Consider the following 22774-nt stretch of genomic DNA (forward strand, 5'->3'; position numbering starts at 1 on the left):
ATATGTTTGCAATTAATGTTTTTCATGATGTATTTTTGTTCTGAATTTGCTGTTATTTAGCAAGTTAAGTGATAGGACAATTTAGATTTCACTAATATTCTAAACCTGTATATTGTATACTTTGGGGTCTTGACCATTTCATTACCTGATAGTCTTCTTCAGCACCTTTTGTGCACTGTCTGGGGTGGGTGGCAGAAGTTCCCATTCTTAACCTAGTGGTGATTTTTGCAGCCACATGTATTCATAGATGGTGAGTTTGAGTCTTACCTCCTGAGGATGTTGTAGTAGTCATATATCTTTTTTTAAGCTGATTTTCATTTTTGTTTGTTTTGTAAAATGATTGTAAGGATTAGGTTCAAGAAAGAAAAGATAGGCTTTGAATTTGGAATGGGTAATAATCTTTAGAGTGGTAGAAAAGAAAGATGCCTCTGGATGAATGCTAGAAAGAGGAAGGTTGATGAAGAGGGAACTTCTACTTCCTAGGATACGTTCTTTGCCTCCTTATTTTCTTTTTTTAAGCCTTTAATATTTTTTCATTTAGTATTACTGAATAGAGAGTTGTATGAACTTATTAAATGTGGCACGATCCAAGTGCACTAATGTCGTCCCACCCTTAAAGGAGGCACAGTTCTTGAGCATGAGAGTCCCCTTCAGTCCAGTTTACTTCATTGGTATTGAACTGTAATTAATTACTCTTAGAAAAATTTGGTTTACATTAAGTGTTTTTTTTCCCTTAAGAATTATTTACTTAATTATATTTATATTATTAATTTGCTGTAGGACATGTGCACTCACCAGAGAGAGAGAAGGAGAGAAAGAGAGGCAAAGTAAGAAAACAAGTCGCCAGGCCTAGGACCCGAACAGCAGTCAGATATGTGGGAGTCCTTTGCCTTAACCACCATGCCACCTGCTAACCACCATTATGTGGTTTTTAAATTCCATAATTTTACTCTATAGTGTTCATTATTCTTTGCAACAAAAGACTGATTTACTGTCCTACTCAAGACCCAGGTAATTTTGGTGCTTTATAGACAGTATAGTGAGGATGGTGGTTAAGAATGTAGATTTTATTTTATTAAAAATTTTTTAAGAGAGATTTTTGCTATATGGCACATGTGCTTGCCAGAAGACAGAGACAGAGAGACAGAAAGCAAGAAATCACCTCCCAGGTGGGATGGCCACACCGCAATCTCTTCTTTCATATTCCTCTTGGGATCTTGAGCATACATGCAAACATGCCTGGTGTGAGTTTTAAGACACTGGGCCCGGCACTCAAACCACCATCAACTACATGGGAGTTCAGCAACACAACCACTATGCCATATGCTGGTCCCAAGAATGTGGACTTTAAAGTCAAATGATCTCCATTGAAATTTTATCTTTATCCTTTATAGCTACATAAACTTTGGGTGTGTTCATAACGTCTCTGTCAGTTTCTAGCTTCCTTCCATGGTAAGTGGTCATACATATCTTATAAAACATTAGAGGATTAAAGAACAAGTCTAGGGGTTGGCAGGTGGCGTGGTGGTTAGAGGTGCTGGATTCCCATGTGACCAACCACAGTTTGAGTCCCAGACCTGGGTGCTTGCTTTCTTGTTTTCCCTTTCTCTCTCTCTCTCTCCTTCTCTCTCTGTCTCTGGTCAAATTAAAAATAATAATAATATATGGAATTAAATAAAAAAAAAACAGGTCTATATATTGTAATGACACTTTGAGTCCCTGCCCTGGGTGCTTGCTTTCTTGTTTTCCCTTTCTCTCTCTCTCTCTCCTTCTCTCTCTGTCTCTGGTCAAATTAAAAATAATAATAATATATGGAATTAAATAAAAAAAAAACAGGTCTATATATTGTAATGAAAGAACATAGTCTGCCACCTGGTACCTCATAAGCACTAAATAAATGTACTTCAGATATTATATTTTAGGTATTTACATTCATGGGTATATTTAATACAGTATTAATTTTTTAAGTTACTTTTTCCAGATGTCTTTTTCTAGAAGTATTAATAACTAGGATATGTTTTCTTAAGAGCAACAAGTGGTTTCCAAACTTTGATATGTTGGCTTTTAAGGTTTCAACCACTAGATGGTGATATTTGATTGCCTAGTTAGGTGGTTTCATTTTTCTCTGTTAGAGTCAGTGTGTATGTACGTGAAATAGTAGTATAATTAGAATTTACCATGAATTTTGTCTTTTGTCTTAAACATAGATTTAATCTAGCTGTGTGACAAACATACTGATTGTCAGCATCAGTTTATTTAATGAAGTGATTTTGCCTCATATTCTATGGGATAAAAAAAAGATACAGTCAGTGTGTGGAATGTCTTTTATTTTCTCACCATTACATCTTCCAACCTGATTGTATTCGTACCCTACTGTTTGTCTTCATTCCGTTGTAACGATACACCCTGCTTTCATTAAAGGCACTCCCTTCCACTTGTACTAGACCCTGTCTCTTCTTGCCCTCTCAGGATTATTGTTGCTAAAATGATCCCTTCTTACTTTTATTTATCTTTTCCTCTTTTTTGGCTTCTCTCACTGATACAGACATACCTTGAGAGCATCCATTTTTTCCTATTAGTTCATTCTAGTCAACTTTCTGTTCCCATTAAGCTACCGAACCCACTTTTGTATAGATTTATCAATGACTTCCTTGTTGTCAGACCCAGCCATCACTTCTCTGTTCTCATTTTCATTACTCCTCACCATTCAGCACGGATGACTATACCCTTCCTAATTGTACTACTCTCCAATCTTCTATACTACCACACTCCGTGCTTTTCCTTTTGTTTCAGTGCTCACTGCTTTTTAAATCTTTGCTTGTTTCTTTTCATTTGTTTATTTTCCATCATTCAGTACCATCTCTATACTATTATCAAATGTATGTGCCTGCACTTCTGTCTGCCCTCCAAACTTTAGCCTATTAAATCTCCAGTACTTGCCTTATACCCACTTGAATGTCTTATTAGTATCTCAGAATTAACCATGTACAGGGACCACCAGATGAAGTAGTGGTTATATCACTAGACTCCCATGTAGTTGATCACAGTTCATGTCCTGGACATGGTGGCCTGAACCTTCATGCTAGGTGCGTGTATTTGTGTGCCCAGGATCCTGAGAGGAGATTGGAGGAAAAGGGATTGCGGCATGGCCATACCCCCTGGGGAGTGATTTCTTGCTTTCTGTCCCTCTCTTTCTCTGGTGAATGCACGCACCTATAGCAAAAATCTCTCTCTCAAGAAAACAATAACAAAAACAAAACATTAACTACGTTCAGTGCAGACTACTTGATTTTTTTCTCTCTCCCAATATCTGGTGCTTTCCAGTCTCTCCCATGTTGGTAAATGTATCCAGCTAATTTAGCCAGTTTCTTAAGCCCAAAAGCCATGAGAACTTGGCTAATTTTTTAGCCATTCCAGAACTAATGAGCGCCACTCACCTATATCTCCTCTTGAGATAGTTCATGCTGTTCTTGTAACAATAAAGCCGTGGTTGTTGTTACTATCACAGACCAGAGAGCCCATATTTAATCCTGATGGACAATGAAAAACAATCGTAACTGGACTCGCCAAAATTTGACCTGTAGAGGCTCTGGAGGGACTGGGTCACACACTCAGAATGTGATGGTTTAAAGCCTTGTGAGGCAGAGTTTGATGGGAGACAGGGGATTGGAGAGGGCCTGCAGATAAATCGTTTTTTCTTTCTTCCAGTGGACTATGGCAAAGACACAGTGGTTTAATAGGTTTAATATGATGTCAGTGAAGTTCTGAGCAATCAATTACCTGTTGAGCTGTTGCTAACTTAATTTAGGCCTTATAATTTATTGGGGCCAGTGGGTACTGTAGTGGTTGAGGTACTAGACTCCCACATAGCCAACCACAGTTTGAGTCCTGTACCTGGTGGCTCGAAATTCATGCTGGGCATGGATATGTGTGTGCCCTAGATCCTGAAAGGAGAATGGATTACAGTATGACCATTCCCCCCCTGGGGAGTGATTTATCACTTTGTCTCACTCTGTCTCTGGTGAACACACATACCTTGTAACAAAATCTCCAGATAATTTTTTTATTCTTCTCCCTCCCTGCCTTCTTCCTCTTTTCTCTTCATTTTTGCTTCTCTAGGATCCCACCATGCAGCAAAGAATGAGTCAATGAGTTTGGCCTCAGGCTCTGTTTTCCAAGTAACCCAGATAAAACATCATCCTGAATTTCTTTCTTTTATTTCACCCTCCTCCATCATATCCAGATTGAATCAACCTTACCTTTTTAGCATGTTCTAAATTTCTTTTTCCTCATTTCTGTTTTCACTGCTCTGTCCTAGTCTATGATCATCTCTCACCTAGTTACTTAGTAATGTTATAGTTGGTCTCCCTGTTCACATTTTTAGTCCCATATTATCCACTCTTTCTCCTGGGCCTGACTGACCTTTTAAAACTATAAATCCTCTTTCTACCATCTTGGAACCTGTGGAGGTGAGTGAGGATCCTGCTGCTGAACTTTGGGAACAAATAATCGAGGCCTGCTGGGAACAGGACTTCTAAAAGGCAACTATGTCTAGAAGGCTGTGGTCCAAGGCCATTTTTGCTGCTATAAGCGGTGTCTCAGGAACCAAAGGGAGCACACAGCTCTTCTTAAAATTGAAGGCGTTTATGCACGAGATGGAACAGAATTCTATTTAGGCAAGAGGTGTGCTTATGTGTATAAAGCAAAAAACAACATGGTGACTCCTGGTGGCAAGCCAAATAAAACCAGAGTAATCTGGGGAAAAGTTACCCGTGCCCATGGAAGCAGTGGCATGGTTTGAGCCAAATTCCAAAGCAGCCTTCCTGCTAAGGCCATTGGACACAGAATCCGTGTGATACTGTGCCCCTCAAGGATTTAAAATAATGAAACATAAATGAATAAAAATGGATTTGTGTTATAAAAACAAAACAAAACAAAAACAAAAACAAAAACAAAACAAAACTGTAAATCAGTTCATGTCTCTCTGTTGCATAAAAACTTCATGGATTCTGGGACCAGCAGGTGGCGTGGTGGTTAAGGCACTGGACAGTCCCACATGACTGACCATGGTTCGAGTCCAGACCTGGTGGCTTGCTTTCTCATTATTTCTCTCTCTTTCTCTGTCTGTCTCTCTCTCTGGTCAAATTAAAAATGAATGAATAAATAAAATTAAGTAATTTTGAAGAAAAAAAAAACTTCATGGATTCTTTTTTTTTTTTTTTTTTTTTCTTTTTTGATGTTTTTGCCTTAGGGCTTGTGCACTCACTGGAGAGAGAGAAACAGACATAGTGGGAAATCACCTTGTGGGGGTGGGGGGGAGATGGCCACACCTCCATTCTCCTCCTGGGATCTTGGGCACACATACATGCATACAAGCTGGCATGATTTTCAAGGCACTGGGTCTGGGACTTGAACTTTGGTTGACTATGTGGGAGTCCAGTGACATAACTGCTATATCATCTGCTGGTCCCCAAAACTCTATGGATTCTTTATTGGACATACAATTTAATCTGTTCCCATAACCATTACGTATTAGGTTTTCTGTGATGACAGCTTTGACTCACTTCTGATCTTTCATTTCTCTTCCTCCCTTTACTATAGCCATTCTGTTTTATTTCCTTTCCTTAAAAACATGGAGTGTTTAGTCCTGCTTTGGGCTCTTCCCTTCATCTGGGATGGACTTTCTGCAGATTTTTAATTGGCTAATCACTTTCTATCATTAAGGGCTCAGCTTGAATGCTTTTCTTTTTTTGGAGAGATTTTCACTGTAGGGCGCGTGCGCTCGCCAGACAGACAGAGAGAGACACAGAGACAGAAAGCGAGAAATCACCCCCCAGGGGGGATGGTCACGCCACAATCCCTTCTCCTCCATTCTCCTCTCGGGATCTTGGGCACGCACGCACACGCGCCCGGCGTGAGTTTTAAGCCACCAGGTCCGGGACACGAACCACGGTCGACTACGTGGGAGTCCAGCGACATAGCTATTACGCTAACTGCTGGTTCCCAGCTTGAATGCTTTCATAGAGATACTTTTCTGCAACCTTTCTGAGTAGCCACTTGGTCACCCCCATCACATCTATCTATTTTTTTTTTTTTATTATGGATGGCACTTACTATATTTTAACTTATTTTGTTATCTTTTTCTCGTTACCCTCTTCCCATAGGCATACATTCCAGGAAGTAAGATCTAGAAGAATAGTAAGGAGCTTTTATATCTACTTGAATGCCGTATCATAACTACCTAGAGTACTACCTGGCCCAGAGTCAGTGCCCAATAAATATTTATTAAATGAGCAAGTGGTTAAGTATATAGCTCATTAAATTTGAAGCCAACTAGAAATATAATTGGGAGCAGAGTAGCTAAACACTTTGACGTTTCTTTCTGATAAATAAATAAGTTTGCTATCTACTTACTTGGCATAGTCACCAGCTGTTCTTTACCTCACTATAGGTTATTATCTCACCTTGCCCTTGTGCAACCCCTGAAACTATTCCCTTCGCTTCCTTCCTTGTTCTAGTTCAGCTGCATACTGTTAAGTTTGTATTTAAGCTGGCTAAGTCAGACTTTGGTCATTTATTAACCTTAGGGACTTTAAACCAAGTTTTTATCTTTTAATGCTTCCTATCCAGCAGCTGCAGTAGGGCTATGTCTATTCAGTCTGTTCCAAACTAAAGTTGAATTAAAGAGATATGCTATAGAAGTTATGAGAACCCGTTGATTTATTGGGTGCCAGTTTTCCTCTGATCCCAAAATGGAGGACCTAATTAGTGCCACCCTTTATTTGTAGGCCAAGAGAAGTAAACCAAAGAGAAAAAGGAGAAATGAGAGGGAAGAAGGAATTCAACAAACTGATAGTGAAGTAAATGGCTACCTTTTGTTGCCTCACATTAGCCAATGGAAAAAAGCTTACTTGTTCCTTTAAACCTTCGTATGCTTTGTGGGCAACAAAGCACATTTCCTTTAATGATGCCCCTGTTGACAGCATTGGCTGTGTTTTCAAAATAAAAGCAGTGCAATGGAGGGGAGGAAGAATTTTCTTTCCTCAAATCTGGGTGCCTGTGTTTGCCTATATGTGAATGTTAATTTTGTGTGTGTGCATATGCATGCCTGCCAAATGAAAAGAAAAAACAAAAGTAGTGATGATCAATGTAATCTTGAACCTCTTCGTTTATTTGGTACTTTAGGACAGTTTAAGCTTAGGTATTCAAGCAGCTCTGTGGGGAGAGAATGGAGTAAGCCATCCTGTTTCTTAATGACAGTACTCGTGACATTTTGGGCAAGACGGCCCTTTTTTGTACCGGGTTGTCCTTTGCCTTGTAGGCTATTAAGATCCTTGAGCCCATGCTACTAGTGGCTCCAGATCATAGTAACATCCAGAATGCCTTCATAAATTTAATAAATACCTTCTATGGGATAATTGCCTGTAGTTGAGGTAGGTAGAAAATAAGACTAGAATTTGAAAAACACAAGAAACTTTTCACAGTATTCAGGTGAAATAGTGTGGGAGTTGGCAAACTGTAGCCTATTTTTGTAAATAAAATTTTTTTTGGACATAATCATGCCCATTTGTTTTTGTATTGTCCATGACTGATTTTGTGATACAGTGGTAGAACTGAGTAGCTGTGACAGACTATATATGTCCCACAAAACCAATATATTTACTGTAAGGACCTTTACTGTGCTAACCTTTGTTTTTGAGATCGAAGACTTTCAGGTTCTTTGTTGACAGCTGTAAGCACTCCTGAACCATCTAATATCTAGTGTCTTAAGTTTCTTCTGGTATATGTAGAGTCGTAATCTCTTTGTCATTTCAATCTATATTTGCATACTCCTAGTCTTGGCATATTGTATAATTTCTATACCTGACATGATAAAATGAAACAAAGTAAGAATTACAATGTTTGCTTACTTTTGTCTTAGGTAGAATTTGTTTTACTTCCATTTTTTTTTTTCTCAGCATGTTACCTACCACCTGTCCTCTGTTTTCATGTTTTCTATGCTTCTTTCTGCTGCCTTCCAGGACTTCTCTTGGAGAAGATAAGACAAGTGAGATAGATAGAACCTGTGATGTTTGCACATTCCAAGTGCCCAGAAATATTGAGCATGTTACAGAGTGTACATACAAGTCTACGCTTTGATCCTTGAACTCATTAATAAAGCCAAGACAAAAATACATGGATATTAGAGAAAAATTAAGTGGGAGACATCATTGAGGTAGTAGAGAACACATTGGTCTTGCAGTTATAAGAGCTAGCTTCAAATTCCAGCTTTTTATTGGATTAATACAGTAGGCCTTTGGACTAATCCTACAGTTGCTCTCAACCTTTGTTTCCTCATCAGTAATAGTAGAACATATAATGCTAATCTTATAGGACTTCGACTACTAAGTGAATTAACTTTTTGTAAACACAGTGTGTTAAATAGTACTGAAAGTACTTTCTTAAACATAAACTACTTTAGAAATGTGTTACCATGTCATCAGTCAAGTGATACTCATGTTTAGTGGGCTAAAGCCACTGCATGAGGTCTCCTTGAACAGAGCATTTTTACTTGATCTTAGAGGTGAAAGGGCCTTTGACTAGGTTAAGGGGGGAGGAAGGCAGTCCTAGAAACCTGGAGATCCATATGAACAAAAGCATGATATGGGGGTAGGGGCTGGGTAAAGACCTAGCTGAGTGAAATAGAGGCATGGATGGCAAGTGGTAGAAAAAAGTTTGAACAGATCTGTGAATGCTGGAGAAAATTCATTTCCTATCATTAATTTTTACAGAATTTACTACTAAATTAAACATTTTTTTAAATTGTGATTTTTGGCTTTCATTTGTGATTCATAGGAGAAAGTCAACTTATCAACATTAACAGGAATTTGGGGCAAGATGGTGGTGTGCTGTTTGGGACGTTGGACTCTAACATGGCTGACCATGGTTTGAATCCTGGACCTGGCAGCTTGCTTTCTCATTTCTTTTCCCTTACTTTCTCTTACTCTCTCTCTCTCTCTGTTGAATATACATGCCCTGTTGCAAATTAAAAATAATAACAGCAATAATAATGATAATAATAAGTAAAATTAAAGAATTCTTAAAAAAAATTAACAGGAGTTTGGAAGAAGTGGATCCCAACTCTCATGGATGACATTGAATGATTCAGGGCTTCAGTAGAAGTAACTGCAGGTGTGGTACAAGGAGCAAGAGAACTAGAATTATAAGTGTACTCTGAAGATGATACTCACTTGCTGCAACCTCATGTTGAAGCTTAAATAGACGAGGAATTGCTTCTTATGGATAAACAAAGAAAGTTTTTTTTTTTTTTTTTTTTTTCCCATTTGCCAGAGGGTGGTTATGCTTGCCAGAGTCAGAGAGAACTAAGTGGGGTGTGTTCACACCATAATCCCTTCTCCCTTTCTTCATACTGTAGGGATTTGGTGCACACATGCACATGCACTCAGCCTGTTTCTCACGTTGCCAGGCTGACATTTGCACCTTAGCTGGCCATGTTGAACCTGACCCTCTTAATAGTAGGCTACAGGGGTGGCCTGAAAGTGATTTCTTGAGATGGAATCTACTATTGGTGAAGATGGTGTGAACATTGTTGAAATGACAGTAAAGGATTTAGACTATTACATAAGCTTAACTGATAAAGTACTAGCAGGATTTGAGAGGGTTGATTCTAGTTTTAAAATAAGTTCTACTGTGGATAAAATACTTAATAGTAGGACCTAAACTAAGTCAACTGGAAAAGCTATTTCTATCAGGAACACAATTATTATGAATATTATTAGAAAACACAATATAAAACAAGATGAAAACTTTAAAATTCTTGACAACATAGCTTTTTATGATTTATTTATTTATTTATTATTATTTTAATTGACCAAAGAGGGACAGAGAGAGAGGAGAGAAGGGAAGTAAAAAAGCAAGCTTCCAGGTTCAAGACTTGAATCACAGGTGGCCATGTGGGGAGTCCAGTGCCTTAACTACCATGCCACCTGCAAACCTGGAACATAGCTTTGTTTTTTTGTGTTTTTTTTAAGAAGTTTTTGCCCTAGGGTGTGCATGCTTGCAGGAGAGAGAGACAGAAACAGTGAGAAGGAAAGTGAGAAATCACCTTCCAGGAAGGATGGCCACACTGCATCCCGTTCTTTTCCATTCTCCTCCTGGGATCTTTGGCACCCGTGCATACATGCCTGGTGTGAGTTTCAAGCCACCAGGCCTGGGACTCAAACTGGCCATGTGGGAGTCCAGCAATGTAACCCCCTCAACATAGGTTTTTTTTTTTTTTTTGAGAGAGATTTTCACTGTAGGGCGCGTGCGCTCGCCAGACAGACAGACAGAGACATAGAGACAGAAAGCGAGAAATCACCCCCCAGGGGGGATGGTCACGCCGCAATCCCTTCTCCTCCATTCTCCTCTCGGGATCTTGGGCACGCACGCACACACGCCCGGCTTGAGTTTTAAGCCACCGGGTCCGGGACACGAACCGCGGTCGACTACGTGGGAGTCCAGCGACATAGCCATTACGCTAACTGCTGGTTCCCCCCCAACATAGTTTTTAATAAGGAAATAAAATGATGGATCTTAGTGTTAGCTACTGATTTCCTAAAAAATGTAGCTACATAGGAATAGCTTTTATTTTTATATTTCTATATGAACATGAAAAATTATGTGTTATAAATAAATCGGTTTTGTGATTAGTAGAAAGTGGTAATTATTTGTGGTTAGTTGTATTTTATTTGGCATAGAGAAAAAAATGCTTTGATATTTCTTTATCTTTTGTTTTTAATTGCCAGAGGTCATTTTTACATACCAGAGAGGGAGAAAGTACTCTTAGTGGGATGTGGTCATGCTACAATTCCTTCTCCATTTCCCTCTTGTGATTTGGGGGCACACATGCATAAGCTCCTAGTTTTCAAGCCACCAGAACAGGGAGTTGAACAGTGATTGGCCATATAGAATCTGGCTCCTTTAAACACTATGTTACAGGACCAGTCCGGTGGTAGTTCTTCAGTATAGTTGAGCCAAATTATTCAGTGACTGTATTTGTTCATTTGCCTGTGCATCAAGATTTATTTGTAATCCCCAAGTCAATTTCTCAGCACATTCATGGTCACTAGTGGGTATGCACAGAATAGCAAAAAATTTGAGTTGTTTGCGGTACACACTCCCAGATATTGTCAAATAAGATGATACTCTGCCTTGTTTCTGCTCCCACAGGTAAATACTTGTCTTTTTTGTGGTATTTAGTGCCATGTGTTTCATATTTTTATGCTTTTAGTTGGTGATTTTGTTGTTTAAACTCGCCTGCAAGTATAATGCGGAAGTCCTATTGCTTTTAGGTGTAAGAAAGCTGTTATACCCTTACAGAAAAAATACATGTATTAGGAAGCTACATTTAGGCATAAGTTATAGTGCTGTTGGGCCTGAGTTCATTTTCAGTGAAGCAACACTATATATTGAATAAAGTGTCTTTTAACAGAAGCACACATAAAACAATAATTTATGTATTGATTGGTTGATAAAAATGTAACCAAAGTCTTGTAGGATCTTAATCCTGTATTTAACCTGGGAGTAGTCATTCAGTATTCACTAATTCACTGGTTGTGGTGACTTTATAGAACATAAATAATGTGAAAAATGAGAATTGGTAGGGGCTGGCAGGTTCCATGGTGGTTAAAGGTGCTGGGGGAACCAGCAGTTAGCGTAATGGCTATGTCGCTGGACTCCCACGTAGTCGACCGCGGTTTGCGTCTGGGGCCCCGGGGCTTAAAACTCACGCCGGGTGCGTGTGCGTGCATGCCCAAGATCCTGAGAGGAGAATGGAGGAGAAGGGATTGCGGCGTGACCATCCCCCCTGGGGGATGATTTCTTGCTTTCTGTTTCTATGTCTGTCTCTGTCTGTCTGGCGAGCACACGCGCCCTATAGCAAAAATCTCTCAAAAAAAAAAAAATGGTGCTGGATTCCACATGGCTGACTGCAGTTTGAGTCTAGGATCTGGTGCCTTGCTTTCTTATTTTCCTTCTCTCTCTCTGTCTCTGTCTGGTCAAATTAAAAAATAATAACAAGTGGAATTGAATAAATAATTCTTGTAAAAAAATGAGAATTGGCTTATCTATTAGGCTGTTGGGAAAGCCATGATGTTTTTTTTTTTTTATGTTTTTCTATGCAGAAATCCATCATGACTTTCCTGACAACCCAATAGAATAAAACTTTTTATATGTGGCTATAGGGTGCATGTGCTTAGCATGCCCAGAATCCCAAGAGGAGAGAGAATATGGGAGAAGGGATTGTGGTATGTATGGTCATCTTCCCTCGGGGGGTGATTTCTCACTTTCTGTCTCTCTGTCTCTTTCTGTCTTTCTGATGAGCACACACGCTATAGTAAGAATCTCTAAAAAAAATAAATAAATAAAACTTTTCTAGGGGCCAGGCGGTGGCATGATGATAAAGGCGCTGGACTCCCACATGGCCTACTGTGGTTTGAGCCCTGGACCCAGTGGCTTGAAAGTCATGCCAGGTGCCTGTGTGTGCATGCAAGCCTGAAATCCCAAGAGGAGAATGGAGAAGGGATTGCGATGTGGTCATCCTCCCTGGTTGGGTGATTTCTCACTTTCTCTCTCTGTATCTCTCTGGCTTACACATACTCCCTAGAACAAAAAAAAAATCTCTCTCAAAAAAATTCTTTTCTAACTTTCTACTATGAAAAAATTTAAACATACAGAGAAGTTGAATGATTAGTGAACTCCTCTACCTACCACCTAGATTTAGCAATTGTTATTCTGTATTATATACATATAAATATGTGTGTATAAAACTATTTGATAATAACTTGCAAACATTTGACAGCTTATTCCTGAAACTTAAATATGAATTTTCTGTAAGTAAGGACATTTTCCTATACAACCATAATATAATTAATATATAAGACAGTTAATTCCCTAAAATATTCTAATACCTGATTCTTACTTAATTCTGTAGTGGTCCATAAAATATCTTTTGTAGATGATATTTCTTAATCAAAATTCAGTCAAGTCTCAAAGATTGTGCTTTTAGTCTTTTTTAATTTAGATAAGGTTCTGCACACTGTGGCATGGTCTGCCATCTTGCTTCCGTAAATAAAGGTTTATCAGAACACAGCCATACTTATTTCTACTGTCTGTGGTTGCTTTCACACTGTAGCCACAGAGTTAGGTAGTTGCAACAGAGACCATCTGGCCTCCAAAGCCTAAAATATTTACTCTATGGACCTTTAGAGAAGTTTATGGACTTCTGATTTTAGAACATTAGGGCACTTCTTACTTTTTCAGGTTTTTCCATGGCATCATATTTTAGAATTGACTAGGCAAGTTGCTTTGTAGAATGTCTTACACACTAGTATGTCTAATTTTTTTCCCTCCTGATCTTTTAATATTTTTCTTCTATCTCTTAAATTATCTGTAGACTGGATATTAGGTCTAGAGGCTTGTTTTTCAGGGTTAGTTTTTTTTGTTTGTTTATTTGTTTTTCCAAGAATATTGATAATGGTTGCTTACTTTCTGTTGTATCACATCATGAAGTTTCTAATATCTGGATACCCCTCTTGGTGATACTAAGATCAGTCACACATTCAGCCTTACTCTCCATTATGCAGTTTTACATCACTCTTTTCCCTATGTGGTTTGGCATCCATTGATGATCGTTGCCTAGGTCTACTATTTCATAAAGAGTTATAAAATAATTTCTCCCCCAATAAAGAACAACTTTCCCTCAACAGCTCTTACTAACTTCCACCATCATGAATTGGTACCTTAGCAGGCTTCAGTGGCAAGTGGTTTATTTTGTATATAGATACATGTATGTTCATGTATGTTTATTGACAGTTTTGTTGAAGTATAATTCTTACAGTACTACAATTTATCAACTCAAAATGTATAGTTCAGTAGTTGTTAGCGCATTCACAGAGTTGTACAGTCACCCAAAAAAACCCCTGTGCCCATTAGCAGTCACTCTCTGCCTCTCCAACTCCCTTAGCACTACAGAATCACTCCATCATTTACTAATCTTTATAAATTACACAAACCTCTTTAACTTTGCCTATTCTGTATATTTCATATAAATAGAACCAGAGAAATGGAATTATATATAATGAGCCTTTTGTGGATAGCTTCTTTCAGTGTCATGTTTTAAAGATTCATCTATGTTTTAGCATATATCAGTGCTTCATTTTTTATTACCAATAATTCCCCATTGTATGGCTATATCATATATACATATTAATTTTTATTTTTATTTTATTTGTTTCATGAAAGAGAAATATGGAGGTAAAAATAGGAGTACCCTCAACAGAGTCTTCACTCTGCTGTGTACCTCGAACCAGCCCAGATCAAAGGCACTCATGCATGCTTGGCATGTACAGGGAGATCTCTGGATCCAATGCTAAGACCTTCCTATGTGGGTCCAGCATCACAGGATATTCATTACTGCTGCTCCACCACTACTAGCCTGGATATACCATATTTATTTATTCATCAGTTGATGGATATAGATTTGTATTTTTTTAAAGAATTATTTTATTTAATTTCATTTATTTATTTATTTAAACTTGACCAGAGAGGGACTGAGAGAGAGAGAAAGCAGGCTCCCAGGTTCGGGACTCAAACTTTAGTTGACTGTGGGGGAGTCCATCGCCCTTAACCACCACACCACCTGCTGGCCCTAGATTTGTATATTTTGAATATCATTATGAAATCAGAGATTTTTTTATGTATTTAAAATTTTTTTTGCTATAGAGTGCATATGCTCCCTGGAGAGAGATAGACACAGAGGTAGAGACAGAAAACGAGAAAGCACACCCCAAGAGGATGACCATATCATAATCCCTTCTCCATTCTCTTCTTGGGATGTTTGGGCACACATACACATGTGCCTGGTGTGTTTTTCAAGCTATGTGGCTATAGGGTGCATGTGCTTAGCATGCCCAGAATCCCAAGAGGAGAGAGAATATGGGAGAAGGGATTGTGGTATGTATGGTCATCTTCCCTCGGGGGGTGATTTCTCACTTTCTGTCTCTCTGTCTCTTTCTGTCTTTCTGATGAGCACACACGCTATAGTAAGAATCTCTAAAAAAAATAAATAAATAAAACTTTTCTAGGGGCCAGGCGGTGGCATGATGATAAAGGCGCTGGACTCCCACATGGCCTACTGTGGTTTGAGCCCTGGACCCAGTGGCTTGAAAGTCATGCCAGGTGCCTGTGTGTGCATGCAAGCCTGAAATCCCAAGAGGAGAATGGAGAAGGGATTGCGATGTGGTCATCCTCCCTGGTTGGGTGATTTCTCACTTTCTCTCTCTGTATCTCTCTGGCTTACACATACTCCCTAGAACAAAAAAAAAATCTCTCTCAAAAAAATTCTTTTCTAACTTTCTACTATGAAAAAATTTAAACATACAGAGAAGTTGAATGATTAGTGAACTCCTCTACCTACCACCTAGATTTAGCAATTGTTATTCTGTATTATATACATATAAATATGTGTGTATAAAACTATTTGATAATAACTTGCAAACATTTGACAGCTTATTCCTGAAACTTAAATATGAATTTTCTGTAAGTAAGGACATTTTCCTATACAACCATAATATAATTAATATATAAGACAGTTAATTCCCTAAAATATTCTAATACCTGATTCTTACTTAATTCTGTAGTGGTCCATAAAATATCTTTTGTAGATGATATTTCTTAATCAAAATTCAGTCAAGTCTCAAAGATTGTGCTTTTAGTCTTTTTTAATTTAGATAAGGTTCTGCACACTGTGGCATGGTCTGCCATCTTGCTTCCGTAAATAAAGGTTTATCAGAACACAGCCATACTTATTTCTACTGTCTGTGGTTGCTTTCACACTGTAGCCACAGAGTTAGGTAGTTGCAACAGAGACCATCTGGCCTCCAAAGCCTAAAATATTTACTCTATGGACCTTTAGAGAAGTTTATGGACTTCTGATTTTAGAACATTAGGGCACTTCTTACTTTTTCAGGTTTTTCCATGGCATCATATTTTAGAATTGACTAGGCAAGTTGCTTTGTAGAATGTCTTACACACTAGTATGTCTAATTTTTTTCCCTCCTGATCTTTTAATATTTTTCTTCTATCTCTTAAATTATCTGTAGACTGGATATTAGGTCTAGAGGCTTGTTTTTCAGGGTTAGTTTTTTTTGTTTGTTTATTTGTTTTTCCAAGAATATTGATAATGGTTGCTTACTTTCTGTTGTATCACATCATGAAGTTTCTAATATCTGGATACCCCTCTTGGTGATACTAAGATCAGTCACACATTCAGCCTTACTCTCCATTATGCAGTTTTACATCACTCTTTTCCCTATGTGGTTTGGCATCCATTGATGATCGTTGCCTAGGTCTACTATTTCATAAAGAGTTATAAAATAATTTCTCCCCCAATAAAGAACAACTTTCCCTCAACAGCTCTTACTAACTTCCACCATCATGAATTGGTACCTTAGCAGGCTTCAGTGGCAAGTGGTTTATTTTGTATATAGATACATGTATGTTCATGTATGTTTATTGACAGTTTTGTTGAAGTATAATTCTTACAGTACTACAATTTATCAACTCAAAATGTATAGTTCAGTAGTTGTTAGCGCATTCACAGAGTTGTACAGTCACCCAAAAAAACCCCTGTGCCCATTAGCAGTCACTCTCTGCCTCTCCAACTCCCTTAGCACTACAGAATCACTCCATCATTTACTAATCTTTATAAATTACACAAACCTCTTTAACTTTGCCTATTCTGTATATTTCATATAAATAGAACCAGAGAAATGGAATTATATATAATGAGCCTTTTGTGGATAGCTTCTTTCAGTGTCATGTTTTAAAGATTCATCTATGTTTTAGCATATATCAGTGCTTCATTTTTTATTACCAATAATTCCCCATTGTATGGCTATATCATATATACATATTAATTTTTATTTTTATTTTATTTGTTTCATGAAAGAGAAATATGGAGGTAAAAATAGGAGTACCCTCAACAGAGTCTTCACTCTGCTGTGTACCTCGAACCAGCCCAGATCAAAGGCACTCATGCATGCTTGGCATGTACAGGGAGATCTCTGGATCCAATGCTAAGACCTTCCTATGTGGGTCCAGCATCACAGGATATTCATTACTGCTGCTCCACCACTACTAGCCTGGATATACCATATTTATTTATTCATCAGTTGATGGATATAGATTTGTATTTTTTTAAAGAATTATTTTATTTAATTTCATTTATTTATTTATTTAAACTTGACCAGAGAGGGACTGAGAGAGAGAGAAAGCAGGCTCCCAGGTTCGGGACTCAAACTTTAGTTGACTGTGGGGGAGTCCATCGCCCTTAACCACCACACCACCTGCTGGCCCTAGATTTGTATATTTTGAATATCATTATGAAATCAGAGATTTTTTTATGTATTTAAAATTTTTTTTGCTATAGAGTGCATATGCTCCCTGGAGAGAGATAGACACAGAGGTAGAGACAGAAAACGAGAAAGCACACCCCAAGAGGATGACCATATCATAATCCCTTCTCCATTCTCTTCTTGGGATGTTTGGGCACACATACACATGTGCCTGGTGTGTTTTTCAAGCTGCTAGTTCCAGGACTCAAACCATGCAGTTGGCCATCCTACAGTTAAGGCAGGAGTCAGCTGCCTTAGCCACCATATCACCAGCTGGCCCAAAACATTTTTTTATATTTTTGATTCATTTTATTTTATGTAGTCATGATTTTTTAAATTTTTTTTTTTTGGGGGGGTGCTCAAATTGTTCCAGCTTAGTCTAGTGAGAACTACTTCATTTATCTCCTGTGTTCTTTGGGGTGTCTGTATGTTCTTAATTCCATTTTTATTCATGAATAGGTTCCAAATTAATCTTTAAAATGTACTTTTTCACCCAGACTTGTAATCGGGTTTTTATCTGACTAGCTCTGATGTATTTTATTGGGAAGTAGTACTTAGAGACCACCATCTTGGCACTTAGATATGCTTGTTGATACTCATTTATTGTGTTAGGCATTTTTTGCTGGACTGACCTAGGAAATTATTTTCTAAAAGAAAAATATGCTGAATTTACACTGATATTTCCCAATAAAATTTAAGTTTTGGGGACCAGCGGGTGGCGTGGTGGTTAAGGTGCTGGACACTCCCTCATGACCAACCATGGTTTGCGTCCCGGACCTGGTGGCTTGCTTTTTCGCTTTCCCTCCCTCTCGCTCTCTGTGTCTCTCTCTTGGCCAACTTAAAATAAATGAATGAATAAATAAAATTAAATAATTCTTTAAGAAAATAAGAAAATTTAAGTTTTAGCTTAGCATTTTAAAATTTGATATCTGTATCTCTTAGAATGCTGAAATTGTGGATTCTTAGTGAAATTAACATTATTGTCTTCGTTTTACAGTGTGCTTATAATATAGATACAGGCAATAAATGTAGTTAAAATTTTATTTTTTTTTTTTCATGAGAGAGAAAGAGAAAGAAAGAAGAGTACCCTTGACAGGGTCTTTCCACACAGAGATCTTTCTTTAAGCTTTCCAACTAGCCAGGCTTCCTCTAAGCCTCCCACCTAGCAAGGTGCCCACTGTGGTCAGGTATACCAACAATCAACTAGGCCTTTCTTGTCTATCTGGTATGGTACAGTAGCACTCTCCTGCCTTTGCCACCATGACTGAGCTAGTAATAATAGTAGTTGAAATGCTATTTTCAATTGCAGGGTCTTCCTGCTTATTTTCATTTCATATTATTCTTAGGCTCACTGTACTTGGAGAAAGATTCATAAGATCTTTTTTATTTATATTTTGTGTTTTCTCTTTTGCTTTCTTTTCTCTTTATCTTTTTAATTTTTTCTGCTTTTATAACATTATTAGAATCAGTTCCTGAATAAAGAGCTATCTTGAATAGTGTATTCCCTCATATTTGATTTTTAAATTGTTCATGTACTCTCAAAGGCTTACTGAAAGTATGGTATTACTGTGATTTAAACAACTACAGGTATCGGGAGGCAATTCAGAAGTGGGACGAAGCACTACAATTAACCCCAAATGATGCTACCCTGTATGAAATGAAATCCCAGGTAATAATTAGGAAGAATTTCACTTTTATTGTAAAATATGCTGTGTTCATTTTGTAAGTGATTATAAAAGAATATACTACTTTCCAGTTTTTGAGAGAAAATATTTTACCATATTTACGGTTCTGCCTTATGCATAAAATTAGACATTTAGTTGCCTTCAAATGAAATTAACTTATTTCACCGTAACTATGGTAGGATATGAGCACGACATATTTTAAAAGTCACAGGTCATCTCTTAAATAAATTAAAAGTGCCTGTTTTCCTTATAAATTAATTGTGATATGCTTAATAATAACTCAGTAGTCAGAATGTGAATGGGTTAAATTCTAGAATGAGATTTCTGTAAAAATGGCCTACTCTTTAGCATCAGAATAGGTCCAATTTATTAATAGCTTAAGAATAACATTTGTAGAACCAGCAGATGGCATAGTGTTTAAGTGTGTGCATATATACTCAAAATCCCAGGAGGAGATTGGAGGAGGGGGAATGCAGCATGACCATTCCCCCTTACTGTCTCTTTCTGGGGAGAGCATGCACCCTATGGCTAAAACCTAAAAAATAAAAAACAAATAAGAATTATCTGTGTATGATTACTTATCAGTTGTTTGCTAGCTTGTAAATGTTACTGACAGTGTTTTGTTTTGTTTTTCTTCTTCTGGAGTATAGGTCCTAATGTCTCTTCATGAAATGTTCCCAGCAGTACATGCAGCAGAAATGGCTGTCCAGCGAAATCCACATTCATGGGAGTCTTGGCAAACTTTGGGACGTGCTCAGCTTGGATTAGGAGAGATAATCCTGGTAAGGAAATTAGATAAAACTTTTGTTAACAGTAGTTTAAATAGAGTGTGGATCATTTAGATTTTTCGGGCATCGTTGGATGTATAGTTTTCAAATATTTTTACCCATTCCATACATTGTTTTCATTGATAGTTTCCTTTGTTGTGCAGAGTTTTTAAACTTGATATAATCATATTTGCTTATTTTTGCTTTTGTGGCTCATGATCTTAGATCTTTCCTAAAAAGTCTTTGTCCATGTCATAGATCATTCTCATAGGCTTTATATTCTAGTAATTTTGTAATTTCAGGTCATACAGTTAAGTCTTTCTTTTTTTTTTTTTTTTCCTAAAAAGAGATTTATGCTGTAGAACCCATGCACTCACCAGAGAGAGAGATATAAAGTGAGAAATCACCCCAGCCATGCCACAATCCCTTCTCCTCTTGGAATCTTTAGCACTCGCACATGTACACCTGGCTTGAGATTTAAGCTGCTGAGTCTGGGATTTGAACCGTGGTTGACCATGTGGGAGTCCAGCGACATAACTATCAAACCATTTGCTGGTCCCCAAACGGTCTAGTCTTTAATCCATTTCTAGAGTAGTATATGATGAAAATTCATTTTTATTCTTTTATATGTGGATATCTAGTTTTTCTAACACTATTTGCTGAAGAGACTATACTTTCATTATTTTGTAGCACATTGTCAAATATCAGTTGACCACTGGCAAGGGTATTTCAAAAGTTCTTGAAATTAAAAAATGGAACTAAAAAAAGTACAAGTTTATTTTAGTACAAAAATTTTTTGAACCCTATGCATAGTTTTTTTTTTGGTTTTTTTTTTAGAGGTTTTTGCTATAGTGTGTGTGCTCTCCAGAAAGACAGATAGAGACAGAGAGAAAGAAAATGAGAAATCACCCCTAGGGGGGATGGCCACGTGCAGTCCCTTCTCCTCCATTCTCCTCTCGGGATCTTGGGCACGCACGCACACACACACGCCTGGTGTGAGTTTAAGCCACCGGGTCTGGCACTCGAACTGTGGTCGACTGCATGGGATTCCAGTGACACAGTCATTACACTAACTGCTATTCCCAAACCTATGCATAGTTTTTTTTTTAATGGTATTCATTTTTCATGAAGTTTCTACATAATTGTGGATTTATTTCTAGGTTGTTTGTTCTGTTCTATTGGTCTGGATTTTTTTTTATACCAGTACATAATTGGGTTTTTATTAGTTATTTTGTAATGTATTTTAAAATCAGGAAGTATTCTTTCTCAAAATTGATCTGACAGATTGAGATCTTTTGTGGCTCCATATGAATTTTAAAATTGGTTTTTCTTTATCTGTAAAAAATACCACTGAAATTTTGACAGAGATTGTGTTGAATCTGTAGAGTGCTTTGAGTAGTAAAGACATTTTAATAATATTATGTTTTCCAATTCATGAACCTGGATGTCTTTACATTTGTTTATGTTTTCTTTAATTTCTTTCAGCATGTTTTGTATTTTTTTGGGATACAAGTTTTCAACTAAGGTGTCCTTAGTTGAGTTTACTACTAATTATTATTTTTTGTGTATAGTATCATAAATGAAATTTTTTTCTAATTTTCTTTTCAGATAATTTGTTGTTACTATATCAAAATACAGCAGATTTTTTGTATAGTGATTTTAAATACTACAAATTTACTGAATTTGTGTATTCTAGCAGTTCTTTTTAATGAAGTCTTCAGGGTTTATAAATTTAGATAGCTTTTGTTTCTTTATTTTTCTTGCTTGAGTTCTCTTGCCAGAACTTATAATACAATCTTCAATAGAAGTGGCAAGAGTAAACATTTTTGCCTTGTTTCTGATCATAGGGGAGAGCTTTCAGGTTTTTTTTTTTTGGAGAGGTTTTTGTTATGGGGCATGTGCGCTCACCAGAAAGAGAGAGACAGAGAGAGAGAGATGGAAAGCGAGAAATCACCCCCCAAGGGGATGGCCACACCACAATCCCTTCTCCTTCATTCTCCTCTCAGGATCTTGGGCACGCATGCACACGAACCCTGTGTGAGTTTCAAGCTACTGGGTTCAGGACTTGAACCACAGTCGACTACATGGGAGTTCAGTGACATAGCCATTACACCAACTGCTGGTCCTGAGAGCTTTCAATTTTTAATCATTCAGTATGATGTTAGCTATGGGCCTTGCATTTATGACTTTTTATTTTTGTTGAAAATTACCTCAGCATCTTTTTGGTGATTATTTTGAATTCTTTGTTAGGTAAATTGTATACTTCTATTTTATGAAATTGATTTCTGAAGGTTTATCTCATTCTTTGTTCGGAACATAATCCTCCTGTTTCTTCTTCCTTGACTCTCTCGTTCGGAGTCTGCACACTCACTCTGTCTCCATGAGTGGGAAAGAATTAGTCTTCAACTTGGTGTTGAGACAACTGGATATCCATGTACAAAAGAATGGAGTCTGACTCCTAACCTGTGTTTAAAAATTAAGTCAAAATTAAACTCTTAAACATAAGAGCTAAAAGCTTAAAAGTATAAAACTCTTAGAAAATGTAGGCATAATTTTTGTGACTTGGATCCATAAATAATATTTTAAGTGTTATTCAGGACACTTGAAGCACAAATAACAAAGAAAAACTAGATAAATTGGACTTCTAAATGAAACACTTCCATGTTTTAATGAATACTGATCAAGAACATGAAAAGAGGTCAGTTTATCACAACTGGGAAAGGGTCCTGTATTGGGACCTGTATAAGTCAGGGATGTTTCTGAACATCCTACAGTATACAGAACAGCTCCCTGAAATAAAGAATTATCAGCCCAAAATGTAAATAGTGTTGAGGTTGATCTCAACCCAGACTGCAGTGGAGTTTTTGTACCTGAGCTATATAACATA

General features: G+C 37.5%; 1 protein-coding gene across 2 annotated transcripts in view; it reads left to right on the plus strand.

The window, feature by feature from the left end:
- Window positions 1–22774, plus strand: part of TTC33 (tetratricopeptide repeat domain 33) — a 44794-nt gene that overhangs the window by 20463 nt on the left and 1557 nt on the right. For both annotated transcript variants that reach the window (XM_006156293.3, XM_006156292.3), the window contains 2 exons: window positions 19023–19104; window positions 19771–19902. In XM_006156293.3, coding sequence (XP_006156355.1) covers window positions 19023–19104; window positions 19771–19902 — 214 coding nt within the window. The remainder of the gene's footprint in view (window positions 1–19022; window positions 19105–19770; window positions 19903–22774) is intronic.

The sequence above is a fragment of the Tupaia chinensis genome, unplaced genomic scaffold (genome assembly GCF_000334495.1).
Source record: "Tupaia chinensis unplaced genomic scaffold, TupChi_1.0 Scaffold000489_1, whole genome shotgun sequence".
NCBI classification, from domain to species: domain Eukaryota; kingdom Metazoa; phylum Chordata; class Mammalia; order Scandentia; family Tupaiidae; genus Tupaia; species Tupaia belangeri.